At 37.9% G+C, this 19,043-nt stretch overlaps 1 protein-coding gene across 1 annotated transcript; it reads right to left on the bottom strand.

Moving 5' to 3' along the window:
* Positions 1 to 4,857: 4,857 nt before the first annotated feature.
* Positions 4,858 to 16,497, bottom strand: IL18 (interleukin 18). Its single transcript, XM_025465528.3, is given in 6 exon segments — positions 4,858 to 6,464; positions 10,794 to 10,927; positions 11,933 to 12,067; positions 15,369 to 15,380; positions 16,418 to 16,460; positions 16,462 to 16,497. Coding segments are annotated over 6 exon segments (582 nt in total). The 3' UTR covers positions 4,858 to 6,242.
* Between the last annotated feature and the right edge of the window lie 2,546 nt (positions 16,498 to 19,043).

Here is a 19,043-nt window from a genome sequence, read left to right as displayed (position 1 = left end):
GGGAAAAGGGTAGGGTTTTTGTTTGTTGCTTTGTTTTTTTTGTTGTTGTTGTTGTTTTTTTGTTTTGTTTTTTTTTTTGGTTTTTCAGCTTGCATTCCTATAGAAAGAAAAACTATACGGATCTATACTAAATGTCAATGGTTATAAGATGGAAGATTGGGTGATATAATTTTTTTTTTCTTTCTGTTCCTTAGTATTTTCTAAAATTTTTGAGGTGAAAATGTCTTAATTTTATAGTAAAGAAAAAATATTAAGTTAATATAAAAATTTGGTCAAACCAACTTTTTTCCCTTAAAGAATAACTTTGTTGAGGTTATAATTTACATACCATAAATTCATCCATTTAAGTATATTGATGGGAGAACGGAGGACTAGCTGAGGACAAAGCACAAGCCTGGGGCAGCACATTGACAAGTCCTTGAAACAGAGTGACCTTCCTCTACCGACTCAACTGTCTCGTTGCTAAGGGCAAAAGGCAATCTTAGCCCGACCCCCAGGATCCTGTAAGTCTACTTTAAAGTTTAAAAATTTATTTAGAAATGTCCTTTATCCCTAAATCCCCAAGATACGTGTTGGCAATCATTCCCCAAGCACATGGCCCACCGATATGGATTTGAAGGGTCTCATGACTCAGGTTTTATTAGATGGTAAATAATACCATATTTCCAATAATAGCTAGCCCTCTCAAGGTCCTGGAAACCTTGCTTCCAAAATTCCTTAAAGAGTACTTTTATTCCCAAACCGCGCCCAACTCCCAGGTATATAATCAGTCCCTCTTCACAGGCCCAGGGCAGCAGCTCTTCCTGCCCATGAGTCCTGTCCCCATGCTTTAATAAAACCAATAAAACCACCATTTTGCACCAGAGTGTCTCAAGAAACTTTCTTGGTTGTTAGCTCCGGACCTCACCTATATTCCAAAACTTCATCATACAATTCAATGATGTTTAGTTTTAGATTTAGATTTACCAAGTTGGGTAGGGACCACCATTTTGGGGCAGTCCACCCCAAAATGTATCATTTTGGCATGTAGATTACTTTAAGCTGAAAACAATCAAGACCCAAAAGACTCAGAAAGAAACTTTTTGACTTTCTTCCAAATGTCTAAGAAGAATTTAGATAGAGGACCTGTTCCAAGAAGGGAGGTATCGCCATGGATAACTATAGTATATAAAATGAACTAAGGGTTGTAAACAGCGAGGAATTTAGCGGTCTGTTTGTTAAAATTCCTCTTTATGTCCCATTGGTTCTGAAGGGCCCAACAAACATTTGCTTATTAATATTTATTTTTTTTCATCTCTCTGTGAATTGCTTTCCTTCTCTTTGAAGTCCCAGACTCCTACACCACTTTCCTTAGTTCCAGATGACTTATATACTTCATTTTTCCCTATCTTTGGTATCTCATGTCTGGGTGGATTTCCCATACATATACAATGAAATTTGATTTTCTCCTGTTAATCTGTTTCATGTCAGTTTAATTCTTAGATTGGCTAGAAGAAATTTGAATGATAGAGTAAAATTTTTTCCTCCTCAACATGTGCAACCATCACCATATCCAGTTTTAGAACGTTTTCTTCTCTCTAATAAGATCCTTCATATCTGTTGACAGTTAATCCCCATTTCCACCCTTAACTGTAAGACAAACATGATATAGTTTTTGAATGTAGGTGAGATCCAGAGCTGAGGACCAAGAAAGAATTCATGAGTTGTCTTTGGTGCAAAAAGGTGGTTTTATTAAAAGCACAGGGACAGGACCCATGGGCAGAAAGAGCTGCTGCACCAGGGTTGTGAGGAATGGTTGATTATACACGTGGGAGTTTCAGGTAAGGAAAAAGGGAGTGTCCAAAAGAATTTTCATATGCTGAAGAGGACCTACAACATATTGGAGACCTTGCCATTGCCAAGTTAAGGTTGTTTCTCCCTCTAGCAAAGTATTAACATTAAGACAGTTGGATCTTTACTTTTGGGAGTTAGGTTATTGATAAGAATGCTTTTTTTTTTTCTCGTAAACCACTAAGACATTTGTAAACTGAGGGAGGCTCACATCTTTCTGGACTGTGATCTCTATTAGTTAGTCATTTGTTTTTCCTTCCTGTAGCTTTAGGGCAGGCAGGAGTGCCTGAGGAATGTCACATATATCTCACCTGGATTTGCCTTTCCTAGACATTTCATGAGAATTGAATCATAATCTTTTGTGTTTGGCTTCTTTTATTTAGCACAATGTTTTTAAAGTTCATTCATGTTGTAGCATGTATCTATATTTTACTTTTTATTAGTGTTGGTATTCCATTATGGATATACCACATTTTGTTTATTCCTTCATCAGTTGATGGACATTTGGGCTTTTCTCACTTTTGACTATTATGAATAATGGTGCTGTGAATGTTAATGTACACATCTTTGTGTGAACATGTTTTTTTCTAGTGTAGATATGTAGGAATGGAATTTTTTTAAAAAAGATTTTATTTATTTATCCATGAGAAACACAGAGAGGAGAGAGAGAGAGGCAGAGACACAGGCAGAAGGAGAAGCAGGCTCCATGCAGGGAGCATGATGCGGGATTCAATCCAGGGTCTCCAGGATCACACCCTGGGCTGGAGGGGGCGCTAAACCGCTGAGCCACCCGGGCTGCCCCAAGAGATTTTATTTATTTTTGAAAGACAGAGAGAGAGGCAGACATAGGCAGAAGGAGATGCAGGCTCCCCTCAAGGAGCCTGATGCGGGATGTGATCCCCAGGACCTGGGGATCACAACTTGAGCCAAAGGCAGACACTCAGACCCTGAGCCACCCAGGTGCCCCAGAAATGGAATTTCTATATGTATCTTTTAAAGAAACTGCAAAACTCTTTTTCAAAGTGGCTGTACTATTTGTATTCCCATCAGCAGTGTATGAGAATTTGTTTCTTCACATCCTTACTGACACTTGACATGTTGATGGCAGCCATCCTAGTGGACAGGAAGTGGTTTCTCATTGTGGTGTTAATGTGCATTTCCCTAATGACTAATGATATTAAGCATCTTTTTTTTCTTTCTTTAAAAAATTTTTTTTTTTGAGAGAGTGCACAAGCGGGGGAGGGGAGAGGGAGAAGAGACTCTTCACAGAGTCCTGCCCAAGGACACATGGGGCAGTGTTGATCCTGGGACTCCAGGATCACTCCCTGGGCTGAAGGCAGGTGCTCAACCACTGAGCCACCCAGGCATCCCTTGAATTTTGATTAAGTCCAATTTATTTATTTATTTTAATGGGTCATGCTTCTGGGATTGTGTCTAAAAAGTCTTTGCATAACCCAAGGTCTTGACATAAACCCAAGATTTATAGCTTTAGCTTTTTTTTTTTAATTTTTTTATTTATGATAGTCACAGAGAGAGAAAGAGAGAGAGGCAGAGACACAGGCAGAGGGAGAAGTAGGCTCCATGCACCGGGAGCCCAATGTGGGATTCAATTCCGGGTCTCCAGGATCACGCCCTGGGCCAAAGGCAGGCGCCAAACCGCTGCGCCACCGAGGGACCCCCCACCCTTTTTTTTTTAAAGTAATCTCTGTGCCCAACGTGGGGCTTGAATTCATGACCCTGAGATCAAGAGTTGTACGCTCTATCAACTGAGACAGCCAGGCACCCCAGCTTTAGCTTTTACATTGATGTCTCTGATCCATTTTGAATTAATTTTTTTTAAGATTTTTTTTTTTTACTTATTTATTCATAGAGACACAGAGAGAGAGAGAGAGGCAGAGACACAGGCAGAGAGAGAGAGAGGCAGAGACACAGGCAGAAGGAGAAGCAGGCCCCATGCAGAGAGCCTGACGTGGGACTCATCCAGGGTCTCCAGGATCACGCCCTGGGCTGCAGGCGGCACTAAACCGCTGCGCCACCGGGGCTGCCCTAATTTTTATATATAGAGTGAGATAAGGGTCTACATGCATTATTTTGCATGTGGATATCCAATTGTCCCAGAACCATTTCCTAAAGACTCTTCTATCAAACAGCATTTGTCAAAAATCAATTGGTCATAAATACAAGGGTTTATTTCTGAATTCTCAAATCTGTTCTTTTGATCTGTGTTTATCCTTATGTTAGTATCAAACTGTTCTGATAACTGTAGCTTATATTAAGTTTTAAGATTTGGAAATAAAAGCTCTTCAACTTTGTTCTTTTTCAAAATATTTTGGCTATTCTGTGTATTTTGGATTTCTATACACATTTTAGATACAGCTTGTCAATTTATGCAGAAAAGATGTGCTGGAATTTTGATGGACATTGAGTTTAATCTATAAATCAATTTCAGGGAACTGCCATATTAACAATATTGAGTGTTCCAATCATTGAACATGGAGTATCTCTCCATTTATTTAAATCAAGTTTAATTTCCCTCAATGTTGTTTTGAAATTTTCAGTGTACAAGTCTTGTACTTCTTTTGCTAAATGTATTCATAAGTATTTTATTCTTCTTAGTACTGTGAATGGAATTGTTTTCTTATTTTTATTTTCAGATTGTTCATTCTCATATGTAGAAATAGAATTCATTTATTTTTTTTTTGAATTCATTTATTTTCATATATTAATCTTGTATTCTGCAACCTTGCTCAACTTGCTTATTAATTATAATAGGGGTTTGTGTGTATATGTGTGCATATATATTTTGTGCATATGTGTGTGCATATATTCCTTGGGATCTTCCATATACAGAATCATGTTGTATGTCAAATAAGGACAGTTTTACTTTTCCCTTTTCTTTTTTTTTTTTTCTTGTGATTGTACAGGCTAGAACCTGCAGTATGATGTTGAATAGAAGTTGCAAGAGCTGACATTCTTACATTATTTTTTCGGCATTAAGTATGATGTTAGCACTAATACAAAAAGAGATATGCCCCCCTATGTTTATTGTAGTATTCTTTACAATATCCAAAACATGGAAGCAACCTAAGTGTCTAGTGATACATGAATGGATAAAGAAGATGTAGTATATATACAAAATGGATTTTTACACAGGCATAAAAAGAATAAAAAGAAATCTTGTCATTTGCAACATGGATGTATCTACAGGGTATAATGCTAAGTGAAATAAGTCAGTCAAATACAAATATCATATGATTTCACTCATATGTGGGATTTAAGAAACAAATGAACAAAGAAAAAAGACACAAAAACCCCAGACTTTTAAATACTGAGAACTGGTGGTTACCAAAGGGAGGTAAGTAGGGGGATGGGTGAAATAGGCGATGAGGATAAGAATATACATATCATGAGAGCACTCAGTAATAAATGGAATTATGAGTCACTGTATTACATACCTGAAACTAATATAACACTGTATGTTAATTATATTGGAATTAAAACGTAAATTAAAAAAATATATTAGCTGTAGGTTTTTCATAGATGCCCTTTACTACATTGAAGAAGTTCTCTTCTTTTTCAAGTTTATTGAGAATTTTTATTATGAATTGGATTTTGTCTAATGCTTTTTCTATATCTATTGAAATTATTGTGTGGTTTTTATCCTTTATTTTATTAATATAGTATGTTAATTTATCTTATAATATTAAACTATCTTTACATTGCTGGTTTGAATGCCACTTGATCAGAGTATATAATCCTTTGTATATGTTGCTGGATTCAGGATCAATCTGACTTTGGAAGAAATGCAGAAATTAGTCAAGTGAAGCAGTCTCTACAAAATCTTGTTTTTAATGATATTTTTTAAAAATTAGAAAGTTCAGTTATCAGTATCTTTTGTCATTAGGACTAGTAACCCAAAAGATTGAAACACTTCACAAATATAATCTATGTTGCAATTAACAATGTAGAATGTGTTTTGAAACTATACATTCTTCTAATGTTAAACAAATATTTTATTCACCTGGATAAGGAGGACTCATTTCAATTTTGTGATACCTGCCTATTCATTTATTTTTTCTTTTAATATTTTAATTATTCATTTTAAGAGAGAGAGAGCCTGTGTGTGTGAGTGGAGGGAGGGGCAGATGCAGAGGGAGAGAGGTTACCTCCCATGCTGAGTGCAGAGCCCAACGTGGGGCTTGATCCCACAACTGTGAGATCATGACATGAGCCGAAATTAAGAGTCGGGTGCTCAACTGCCGGAGCCACCCAGGTGCCCCTTATTCATTTCTTAGTGGTATATTTTGAAACTATAATTCATTTTATTTCATTACTACAATTAAAGGCTCAAAGTCTCTTATGACCTTTCTGAAAGACAAAAACTCAGAAAATTCAAACTGCAATTTTCATATCTAGCTCTTGTTTTGAACAGTGAACATTATGGATTTATCCCCATTTTCATCCTTGTCTTTCAAAATGAGTTTGAAAAGATCGTTCTCTTTTTTACAAGCTAGAAAGTGTCCTTTGTACAATGAAGACTCAAATTGTATCTTATCATCATGGCCTGGAACACTTCTCTGAAAGAATATGATGTCATTTCCTTCATCATTGATACTATCCGGAGGACTCATTTTCTACAGAGGGAAAAAAAAAAAAACATGGTTCAATTTTTTAAGGGCATGAACAGTTTGAATACATGTGATTTATTTTGAAGTTTATCACTACACAGAACTAAAGAAGTTTTTATTCTCATGAGTTAAGAAAAAACAAACCTTTCAATGTAAGATTACTGATCTCTTCTCCCTCTTATTTTTTTTATTTTTTTATTTATGATAGTCGCACAGAGAGAGAGAGAGAGAGAGGCAGAGACACAGGCAGAGGGTCTTCTCCCTCTTAATTCCAAATCTATTCTCCCTGTTTACTCTGGCTTTTCCCACCATTGAATGCACATTCAGGTTTAGGCTTGTAGTTTCTTTTTTCCTCTTCCCTGAGTGGAGTCCATATCTGGTCAAGACGAAGTAGAGTTCCAGCACAGACCAGCTGTTTGTGCTGTTAGTTCCTGTTTTCTTCAACCATTCACAGCTAAACAAGTTGATAACACCACTCCTAGGCATAGACTAGCTCTTGTGAGCCAAATGTGAGAGAGGCAGAAAGCTGCAAGCATCTTAGCTTCCTTCTTCCTTCAGTGGGGCCGAGGACTGAAACTTGCTATAAATAGATCCCCTACTTGTACTGGGGCAATGCCTTGGGTTCCAGTATAGCCTTGCTTATTGGCTGAGACAGTACTTTTGCTCTGCCAAGCACTCTAGTTCCATAGTAGATTTCAATTTTTATCCTGACATTGGCTGGGTCCTACCCTGAACCAAATGTTGACTCCTATATCTTTCAGCCACAGCATAAGGTTTTCTCAAGGATAGCTAGATCATTTGAGACTATAATCCTGCTGGTCACCCAACTGTACTTTTCCTATTATTGCATCATATTTACTTCTTGGGATGGGCTAGAAAATGTGAGGATCACCTGAGATTCTTTCCATGTTAATCCCAGAGCCAGCAGACATTTTGATTTTAATTTTGAACCCTTGGTAGCAAAGATTACCCTGATCCTGTCTAAGGAACTGATGGAAAGACCTCCAGACCCAAAATAGCATTCCAGCATCCTCTCAAGATACCTGAAAGAATCTGAGTGGAGGGGGCTACCTCCAAACTTCACAATCAGTGGAATTTATAGTTCTAACTGACCTTTGTCCTTTTTCAACAAATGAGAGTCCTGAACTGATGACAGTATAAACGAGTTCACTCCAAGCTCATAATTCTATGCCTGTCTACAATATACCAGAATTTAGGAAGAGACCCCAAACTGAGGGAGCCAATTTGGGACTAAGCTAAAGTCTAATGTATAAGTAATAGATCATTCCTAGTTAAAACTCCAAGAGGTCTAGAAATATTAGAGAGAGGTAAACCTTTTAGTTCAAATCTAGTGTGGAAAGTTATTGTTGAAGGTAGAGGTGTGGATAAGCAGAATAGGTGATCTCTAACTAGTTCGATGTCCTATTTCAGAACAAAGGCAAGGAAATCTTGGGGCAGTGGCTCTCCTTGGTTTTAATATTGATTATTCAGAGCCCTCTTTGAGAAGGTGCACAAGTGGACATGGAAACAATCCCAATGACCTTGGCGAACCCTCAACTTGGAAAGGTCTACCTGGTGAAACTTGGGTGCTCCAAGGGCCTAAAGTATTCTTTACATCAGGAGGAATTGAATCTGAACCCAGGGAAAGGGAAGCTTGACCTAACATCTAATTATTTTGGTCCTCTCCCAAGTGCACTAGTAAATCTGAGAGAACCCTGACCCTGCCTGTAGTATAAACAAAAAATAGACACTGACAGTAAGCTCTTGAAGCAAATCCCTCTTGGTGTCATGAAGGTTCCTGCCCAAAGAAAATCGGGGATAACCAGAAGCACTAGGACTTTATAGCTAGTAACCAATCCAGAAAGGTGAGCACATAATGGCAGCCAGTTGTGTCTTACAATCTAGAATTTAGTCTATATTTATAATCATGACTAAAATCCTTATTAATGGGTGGAAGACAGATTAAAGAACATGCATTAAAAATTGTCCTAGGGATCCCTGGGTGGCTCAGCGGTTTAGCACCTGCCTTCAGCCCAGGTATCACAAAAAAAAAAAAAAAAAAAAAAAAAAAAAAAAAAAAAGAAAGAAAAGGTGTTCAAGTAATGATACACCCATTAAAAAAATTTAAAAAAATAAAATAAAATAAAACTGTTCCTAAATCCCTCCTTCCCACTAAGTATCACCTGAGTCCTTCCATTTGCTATGAAGCTAATGAAATTTAAATGTCAGAGCCCCTCACTTGTCTTCCTAAAGACCTTTTCTTTCTTTCTTTTTTAAGATTTTATTTATTTGTTCATGAGAGACAGAGAGAGAAAGAGGCAGAGACACAGGCAGAGGGAGAAGCAGGCTCCATGCAGGGAGCCTGACATGGGACTCAATCCTGGGTCTCCAGGATCAGGCCCTGGGCTGAAGGCAGCGCTAAACCACTGAGCCACCGGGCTGCCCAGGCCTTTTCTTATTTGAAATAAACCATCAACTTTATTACTTTGGTGATTTTTTATATTCTCTTTCTTTAAAAGGGCTGCCCAAATTATAGAAGCTTCAGGCTCTCGAAGACCTGGATTTGCCTAGTTCCTACTCTACGCTGAGTATTATTTCCATCTTAACATCCTCCCCAGTCTCTCTCAACAAGACTGCTTACAGGTTAGGTTCATCCGTTTCTGAATCTGCCTCCACAACTGAATTAGTTGTCCTCTACCCCAGAAGGCTGGAGCTTAGTCAAGTCCCTCCTTCCCTTCTGAGTTTGTTGCTAAATAATAACGTGCTTAACCCACTCCAGCTCATTTGTTAGCTCCCAGGCCTTGAAAGCCATTATGATAACTAAGCTTCCTGCCTGTCAGGTCAACATGGGAGATTCCAACTGCCACCAGAAGGGAGTGGCACTCTGGTTGGAAGGCGATGGCCTAAGGGCACAGCTAAAGTTGGAAGTATTTGTTGCATTGGTCTTCCTTGGAGGATATATTTTAATCAATTAACTAATTAATTCGAGAGAAAGGGAGAGCGCACATGAGCTGGGGTGGGGTGGGGAAGGACAGAAGGAGAGGGAGAGGGAGAGAGAGAGAAGGTAAGGTGGGATCTCACATTCCTGAGATCAGGACCTCAGCTGAAATCAAGAGTTGGACGCCTAACCGACTGTGCCACCCAGATTCTTTCTTCTTTCTTTTCTTTTTCTTTCTTTCTTTTCCTTCCTTCCTTCCTTCCTTCCTTCCTTCCTTCCTTCCTTCCTTTTCTTCTTTCTTTCTTTTTCTTTAGACAAGAGGGAGGCAGAGACACAAGCAGAGGGAGAAGCAAGCTCCTGGTTATGGAACTTGATCCCAAGACCTTAAGATCATGCCCTGAGCCGAAGGCAGATGCTCAACCACTGTGCCATCTGGGTGCCCTGGATTATATTTTAAAGTGGCTCTTTCTACCTTCCCAAAGTTAAACTAGTTATAACTAGCTTCCAGTAGGAACTGGGTGACCTTGACATCAGTTGTTTATTGGCAAATCCCCACTTAGCAAGTCTTTCATGTTGTGGATTCACCTTTGAAACACTGTCAACTTGTGAGCAAGCCCTGGCTGCTGTTATTGGGAAGAAAGTTTTCTGGGTCAGTCTGTAGCTATAGTTAATGGTTGTTTATTTGATAATACTGGAGAAAATAGAGAAAAATAATGGAGAAGAAAGAAAAATAAGCAGTGGCCAGAGGTAATTTATCTGACCTTGAGACAGATTAAAGAGCGTTCAGTTGGTTTAAGTGTCTGACTTTTGATCTCAGCTGGAGTCTTGATCTCAGGGTTGGGAGTTCAAACCCCACATTAAAATGTATTTATTCACTAAATAAATAAATAAAGAAAATAACATACACAAAGAAAGTAACATATATCAATTGAAAGTTGAAGGATGTAGCCAAGACTTAGGCTAAGAAGCAGGAACAAAATAATTAGGGATTAAAATATAAATTACATTATCATCATAATTTACAAAGTAGAGGGCTTACAGAAGGTCAGTTAGCTTCATTCTCTGTGTTAGGACTCATTCTGGAAAGTCACATGCCATTCTTTACTAATACATGATAATTCATGTCTGTATTCTATATTATTACTTTATCTATGGGTTGATTATTCAGAAGACTCTGGTTCTGAAACAAGTCTGCCCCTTCTCCCCCTATAGCAGGCTCAGAAAAACTATGATGTTATTGTAATGTTAGAGAGTCTGACAATTTTTAGTAACTATCCATTTTCATGCTTCTCTGCTTCTTGCTACTCTTGTTCTAGATAAAAGGTTGGACTGAGGATATTTGGGTTTTCAAATTTTGCACAAAAACATGACTAAAACAAATTAAGGCTCAGTCTTACCTGAAAGGAAATAGTTTTGTTCTTACAGGAGAGAGTAGACATTGTCTTATACTTCACAGAGATAGTTACTGCCAGACCTCTAGTGAGGCTATCTTTATACATATAGATGATAAATATGGTATGGGGTGCATTATCTGAAACAAACCATTAATAAAGGAAAACACTAGTTAGAAAGAAGTCTTGCAAATCAGTATTATGGAAATTAGCTTAAGGATAATCCTTAATAGACCCATTACCATTACTTTGAGGTTCAGTCAGTTCAATAGGCACCCTCACATTCTTTAAAACACATTCACAATATGTATTGTAACACAAATGATGCAACGTTTTGAGTGTTTTACAGATCCTTTGAGTTCTAAAAGATTGTTTTTAACTTTATTTATTTATTTATTTATTTATTTATTTATTTTAAAGATTTTATTTATTTATCCATGAGAGACAGAGAGAGAGAGAGGCAGAGACACAGGCAGAGGGAGAAGCAGGCTCCATGTAGGGAGCCTGACATGGGACTTGATCCCAGGTCTCCAGGATCAGGCCCTGGGCTGAAGGCTGCAGCGGTAAACCGCTGAGCCACCCAGGCTGCCCCTGTTTTTAACTTTAAATGCTAAGTAGAACATTTAAAAAATCTGTTAAGGTAAAAATTTAGTTTTTTTCAAAAGTGCACAGTCACTGTTTCAACTCTGCTTTAGCTCTGGTATTTAGAATTCAAACCTTGGGAGGCAAACTGATTCACTTTGTAAGGCACTCTAAGTTTCTGGCGTAAGACAGACTTACCTGAAATGCTTGTATATTTATTTTTGAGTTTTGAAAATGCCGCCAGCAATTTCAGCTATAAGCAGCAGGTATTAAGGATCTATGTAGAGATCCTATATAGTTAATGCTATTAACAAGTGAAGGGATTGATGACCTACATGTAGGGTCAACAGCAGGACCTCTAGCAATGTCTATTGCGTCTATTTTTCACCCCAACTAAAAAAATGTGGGATACCCTATCAAGTTTCTTATGAGTGAAATTATTACTACTCCTAGGACTTTTCATCTGAGGATTAGATCTATCAGAGAAAAACAGAGGTAGTTAAATGGAGTGGCTAGAAGTAGTTTATCACTTTTACGTTACAAATATATATTTTTAAAAATACCTGTACAGTCAGAATCGGGCATATCCTCAAATACAGGTTGATTTCCCTCGTTAACGAAGAGGACTTGGTCGTTCAAATTTCGTATGATTGAGAGTTTAGGTTCAAGCTTGCCAAAGTAATCTGATTCCAGGCCTTCTACAATGCACATTAAATATCCTTTAAAAATACGTTTTTCCCCCGCTAAATTTACAAATAAGCATACTATATGTCTTTCAGTTTTCAATAGCTACTGATCATAATCTGGTACAGAAGCAGCTATGATAAAGTTGCACAGTGTTTCTTTAACCCACTTCCAAGAGCACGCCCCAGTTCTTGTTATCACCCAGAACTACTCTACTTTTACAGTTTTATATTCAAATATTCTGTTTTCTAACCACAATGTCTCATTCCTTTAGCTTTCTTAAGCTTTTCCTCTACTTCAGAGTTCTGCCTCTTAAATTTTCTCCCTGTCTAACCTCTTCCTTTCTTCCCTTTCTTCTCTATGCAGCTTGGACCTCGTGGCTCATCATTTTATCTACCCCTTTGCCAGTATCTTAAATCTCGAATTTGTTTGTCCTCCTACTACAAAACCCCAAACCTGGCCGCCTGAGTGTGGCTAGCAAACAATTATAGAAATGTACAAATTGGTGCCATCACAAATTCACCGATACAATGTCAATACATTCTGTTAACACTATTTTTCCTAGTGTTCTTAAGTTTCAGTGCCTAAAATTATTTATAATAAACACATTATTTCTATAATCAGAAAACATAAAGTTCTTTTCACTTTGAGATTTAATATTCCTCCATCAATTGTATCCAGTCTGTAGCTGGCCTTGTTTCTTTCTTCCTTTTAATAGCTAAGCTTCTGGTAAGAATTGTCTGTATCACTTCCTTACCATTTACTCTTCTACTAATTGCAATCTGCCTCTGCCTCCATTTCTCCATTAAACTGCTTTCGCCGAGATCACCAAATTCCTTGTTGGCAAATGTGATAGACTTTCTGGCCCTTGGTTTTCAAGGCTGCAAAATCTAACAGGGTGCCTATGAACTCCAGCTTGAAAGGCTTTCCTGGGATTCTGTGGCATTCTCTTGGTTTTTCTCCTTCCTTTTTGGTTACTCTGTTCTTTATCAGCTTCTTTTTCTACTGCATCCTTTAAATCCTTTCCATAGAGTTTAGTCCTTGGCTTTCACTTTCTCACTCTATACATTTCCTCTGATTTGCCTTTTTAATCCGATAACTTCAGATGTCATTTCTATGCATAAGTCTCCTACATCTATATAACCAGCCCAGATTTTCATCCCGAGCTCCAAACTTTATGTCCAAGGGTCTACTGGACATTTCCACTAGGATTACCCACAGACAAGATCCAAAACTAAATTGATGTCTTTCTCTTTGCTCTGCAAACCTCTTTACCCTATTCTTCCTCTTGTGTTTCCTATTTAACTGAATGGTAGAAATTGCCTACGTGAAAAAAATGTAGCCATCATCTTTTCTTTCTCTCCCCAGCCCCAATCATGTCCTGTTGATTCTCTCAAATATTTCTAAAATCCCTCCACAGCTCTTCACTGGTACCTGCTGTGCCTACCTTAATTCATGTCACCATCATTTCTTACAGGGACTGCAATAATAGCCTCTTAATTGGTATCCCCATGTCCGTACATCAGTTCTTTATATTGAAGCCAGGAGGAATTAAAATTCAATTTTAATTAAAGTTGAAATTCAGAGAGATGATCATATTATCTCTGAATTTTAACGAGGCACATAGCCACTCAGAATAAAGATTAAATTTTCCAGATTTCCTCACAGCTGGTGTGACCACATGACTAAATTCTAATGGATGGAATATGAGTGCAGTTGATGTGTGTGACTTCTAAGAAGAGCCTTGAAAAGGAATGGGGTTTTCTTCCCCTTATTTTGAATCCTTTCTTGCTGGCTGGGATACGGACCCAGGAAATGTGGTAATGCTTTTCGAGTATGTGAATGTGTTCAATAACCTAGGGATGCTGGAATAACAAGAGAGAAGAAACTTGAGGTCCCAACATCATTAGGCAGTATCTAGCCATACTAATCCTAAATTACTGACTTGGACTTGTGTTTGACAGAAGCATTTCCTATCTTATTCAGTTACTATGTTTTTGGATCTCCTTGTTATGGCAAACCACTCTGAATACCAGATCATGTACACTGTGCACAATGAACCCCTATTATCCCAAAGATAAGGTCCAAATTCCCTATCTTGGAATAAGGGAACCTTCTTTATCTGCGCCCTATTATCATTCTTCTCTCACCATTCTCCTACTCCCATTCTGAGTTACTTTTAATTCCTCATAGCTGCCATGCTTTCTTTCATATCTTGGCCTTTGCATGTGGTCTTTTCCCTACCTAGAATACTTCCTCTTGGCTAACTCCTATTCACTCTTTAAATCTGTCCCTCCTTCAAAGTGCCCTCCCAGAATCTACTGGACTAAATTAGGTGCCCGTTTTATGTGCTCCCTTTGTGCCTCTGTAACACTTAACATATTGTATTCCAATTGCCTTCCTGATGTGCTTGCTACTTTCTGTGGGAACCATGTTTTGCTCACCATTGTATCCTACTGCTTAACATAGTGCCTGGGATATAGGTATCAATATTTATTGAATTAAGTAAGTGGAGAGTAGGGCAATCTTTAAGAAACATGAGGGGTTATATGCCAATTATATCTCAGTAAAGCTGGGGGGGGAAAAGAAACATGAAAAAGTAGTATTTTTTTTTTCAAATAAATTGCCATCTTCTATTTCCAGTTCAGTAGGATTACTTTAAGAATGGGAAAAGTGCTATTTTTAAGGAAAAGTATGAGAAACTATACTGTGGACTTTAATAACCTGGGGGTCTGTTAGAGGGTCACAGGCCAGACATGGGTATGATCTTACCTAAATACCAGAAGGACAAGGCCTGGGTGCATTCACATCTTAATAAGACTCAGTGACTTAGCCTCATAATTCTGCTTGCTCCACCCTTCCCCAGCTCATCTATTTCCAGAAATCTCTGGCTCCTGGGCACCTCCCAGGCTTTTTCCCAAAGCATTTCTGAGAGAGAGGGTTGAAGAAGGAAGATTTTCTTGATTTTGGACAACTCTCATGCTTCAATCCCTTTTTCCTCCAGAGAATCCATGATTTCCTGCTAATCTCAGGATCTGTATAACAGGCAAAGTCTACTTTGTAGATTCTAAGGGCTAGAGAATTTCCTAAGGTGTAGAGAGAAACATATTTTGCTAGAGGTTCCTTTTGTATCCCTTAGGGTTATCTTTATTCCAAGGCTGTTCTTTGGGGTCCATATTCCTTTGAGGGAAGATTCGCTTCTCAAATATACTGGTACCAGTTTCTCTCAGCTGAGAGTGGTGATATGAGTGTGTCTGACAGACACTCAAGTAGTTACTTATTTTACAAAGAAAGAGAAATAAATTTATACTTTACCATCACTTTCCGCTAAAGGAGAAAAAAGAGAAACAAAATATGTTAAGTTCTATATTTCAATTCAGAATATTTTTTACCCTATCATTTCATTGCTCTCCTGTCACTCCCCAAAATTTAACCACTATCTTACCAGTGATGGCCTTTGTGGAACTCCATCAGAAATATTATATAATCATCTTAAAGGTCCCATAAAATGAAGCTCATTAGACTTAGTGTGTTCCCAGGTAAATTAGATATAAAACCTATATCCAGGGTTTATAAATTTAAATTTTCAGTTAAAATGAAATTTTATAAAATGAGAGATTTACTCTTAAGTTTATTGTTTCTTTTTAAAAATATTTTATTTGTATATTTGACACAAGAGAGAGAGAGAGAGAGCACAAGCAGGGGGAGCAGCAGACAGAGGAGAGGGAGAGGGAGAAGCAGGCTCCCCAGTGGAACAGTGAACCTGATGCAGGCTGGATCCCAGGACCCTGGGATCATGACCTGGGCTGAAGGTGGATGCTTAACAGACTGAGCCACCCAGGTGCCCCAGGTTTATTATTTCAATGGAAAAGTCACCTGGGGATTTTCTACAAAGCTTTCAAATGAAGTCAGCCTTTCAAGTGAAGCCCAACTGCCCAGGGAAGATTAGTCATTAGCACCTGTTTTTATTTATCAAATATGTTTACCTAAAATGGTGAAACTCACTCACAGAACTCTAGATCTAAGGTATTTCTTATATGATTTGCAGTTTGTTTTGGGAAATTATATTCCCTGAATGTACCCAATTTTGTGGGATTTTCATGATGTGTACCTGAAGCCACCTTGAGTTAGCTACTGTTAAAAGTGCCAGGATTTATGGTGGGATGAGGTGCTAGGATGTTGGACATATTGTGGTTAATTTCTAGAGGCCCAATATTTTTTCTCTTCCGAGAAGAGTGTCATTACAGAGAGTATTACAATGCAATTTGGTGACAAAAAAGAGGCACTTAATAGTTCACCTCACAACATCTTTTCTAGCTGCATACATTTCTGAACCCTCATTTGGCCTATTGCCATAAGCTTACCTTTAAAGTACAGTGTATTGTTAACAAATTTCATTTTCACAAGGATTGATGCAATTGTCTTCTATTAGGTTAGTAGCCATCTTTATTCCTAATGAAAGCAAAGCATTGAAAAGGTAGTGGTTGATACATATATATAAAAAGAATTTTTACTATTTACTGCCTTGTACTACCCTGAATTCAGAAGTCAGTGTTATCACCCGGCATGCTGATGAACACTTTGGACACTTAATAAATGCTTGGATCTTTGGCTTATGAATACACATATTCAAATGTTCTCTTGCCAACCATCAGATATTTGGAATCTAGAAAGTGTCTTTTCATAAAACAGTGTTATAAAGGATGGATAAGTGGCCCGCTACTGAACTGAAATATTGTCCTAGTATCTTGGGAGAAATAGAATATCAATATAAATATAAGATGCCTGTCATTTAACTACAGATTGGCTCTGTCTTTCAACCAAAAGGATCACGTGCATGGGGATTCAACGGGATCACTTCATTGTCAAAATACTTAAAGTGAGACAATGATAAAAATGGTCCCTTCACTTGGCAGTGAGGGTGAGGCTTGTCATCTGGTGGCTCTTTTTCTCTCTACACAGCAGCAGCAGCAGCAGCAGCAGCAGTTTTAGATCTGGAATTTGGCTTATACTATGCCTTTTACACAAATAATATGTAAATATACAGTATTTCTGTAAAAAACAACAACAAATAATATAGGCCTTGAAAATGTTAAAACTTTTCTGTGCTCTTCTCTTGTGTCCCTACTCTACTCCACTCCACTCCAATATAGTATGTTCCTTCCAGACCTTTGTCTATGAAGCAGGGAAATTTGTGAACTTGGATGGGAGAAAAATTTACATATTTATTTTTACCAGTTTCTAACTGACATTTAGCAGTTCCTTCCATTATGGTGTAGGAAACAAACAAATTATTGGCAGTACCTGTAATGTCATTAATAGAAATACATATTTCCTATTGTGTTATCTTGAGATCTTGAAATAAGGTTTGAAATATACAGAAGTGATTGGTCCTCCCAGTAGATTTTGTAATTTATGTGTTAATGAAGAAGCACATAATTATACTATATCAAAATTTGTTAAATTTTTTTTGATAACTCCATTTTGATACAATAGATTTCCTTTATAGTCCAGTATTTAATGTTATGCATGTAAAGATATTATTTTGAGAAGGGATCCATAAATTGCACCAGATTGTGGGTCCATGACACAGAAATGGTTAAGAGGTTCTATCTACTCCAGAGTTCAGCAGTACCTTGGATCCCCCCCCTTTTTTTTTTTTAAGATTTTATTTATTTATTCATGAGAGACACAGAGAGAGAGCAGAGACCTAGGCAGAGGGAGATGCAAGCTCTATGCAGGGAACCTGATGTGGGATTTGACCCCGGGACTCCAGGATCATGCCCTGAGCTGAAGGTAGACGCTCAACTGCTGAGCCACCCTGTCGTCACAGTACCTTGGATTCCTGAGGGTAGTTATGATTGGGACTCTAAGGGAGGTGGTTGGGTCACAGTCGTCATTGGTATATATAGGGGTATTTTAAGCTGAAGGTTCCAGTTAGAGAATTGACTCGAACATTTTTCTGGCATAGTCTGCTGAAGCCAGATATATATGGTAGAGGAAGCAGGAAATTAGAACCCAGTTTAAAAACGTAATCCAAATTAGGTTAACCCAAAACCCTTGTCAATTGGTGGCTATTTAAATTTTATCTAGGTTCAGTTCCTTATACACATACAAATGTGGATAGTTATCAAATTTATATAGATATATAATATACAAACATATGAAATAGGGGATCCCTGGGTGGCGCAGCGGTTTGGTGCCTGCCTTTGGCCCAGGGCGCGATCCAGGAGACCCTGGATCGAATCCCACATCGGGCTCCCGGTGCATGGAGCCTGCTTCTCCCTCTGCCTATGTCTCTGCCTCTCTCTCTCTCTGTGACTATCATAAATTAATAAAAAAAAAAAATTAAAAAAAAAAAAAACAAACATATGAAATAACAGCTAGGGTAGTCTTCTCCACAAACTTTAATGTTATGTAATGGACTCGTATTTTTGGAAAATAATTTACCCAAAAAGTACTAAGTAGTATGTGCAGGAATTGTATGAATTTACTTATGTTTACTAGAGTGAGTAGTGAGTCAATGAGTGAATGTATTTAGAGGACACTGTTACCTTAAAAAATAATAATATTACACAATATTTGAAATCATTCATCAGTTAATTACTGAGCATGCACTAGGTGTCAGGCGTGGAGTTAGAAAGCTGACAAAACACAATACCTACCCTCCAATTACTCAGAGTCTAATGAGAGACAAATATATAAACAATTCCAAAATAGTATAATGAATGCTTTAAGAGCTAGGTTTACAAGAGACCGTCTCTGTGTGCCTGGCTTGTTGAAGAAGATATCTTAGAGGAAGTGATAACTGTGCTGATTTGTAAGAGAGACAGGCATTTTCAAGGCCAAAGGAAGAGCTTTCCAGAAAGAGGGAACAATCTAAGCAAAAGCTAGGAAGCAGGGAATTCTGAGAGAACATGGCTTATTTGGTGCCTCATCATTATTATTGTAGTTGATGCAAATGCAGCCCCATTTTACAGGAGGTGAGCA

Source organism: Canis lupus, chromosome 5 (genome assembly GCF_003254725.2).
Source record: "Canis lupus dingo isolate Sandy chromosome 5, ASM325472v2, whole genome shotgun sequence".
Classification (NCBI taxonomy): domain Eukaryota; kingdom Metazoa; phylum Chordata; class Mammalia; order Carnivora; family Canidae; genus Canis; species Canis lupus.
Note: the sequence above shows the minus strand (reverse complement) of the source record. Positions and strands in the feature narration are given on the sequence as shown.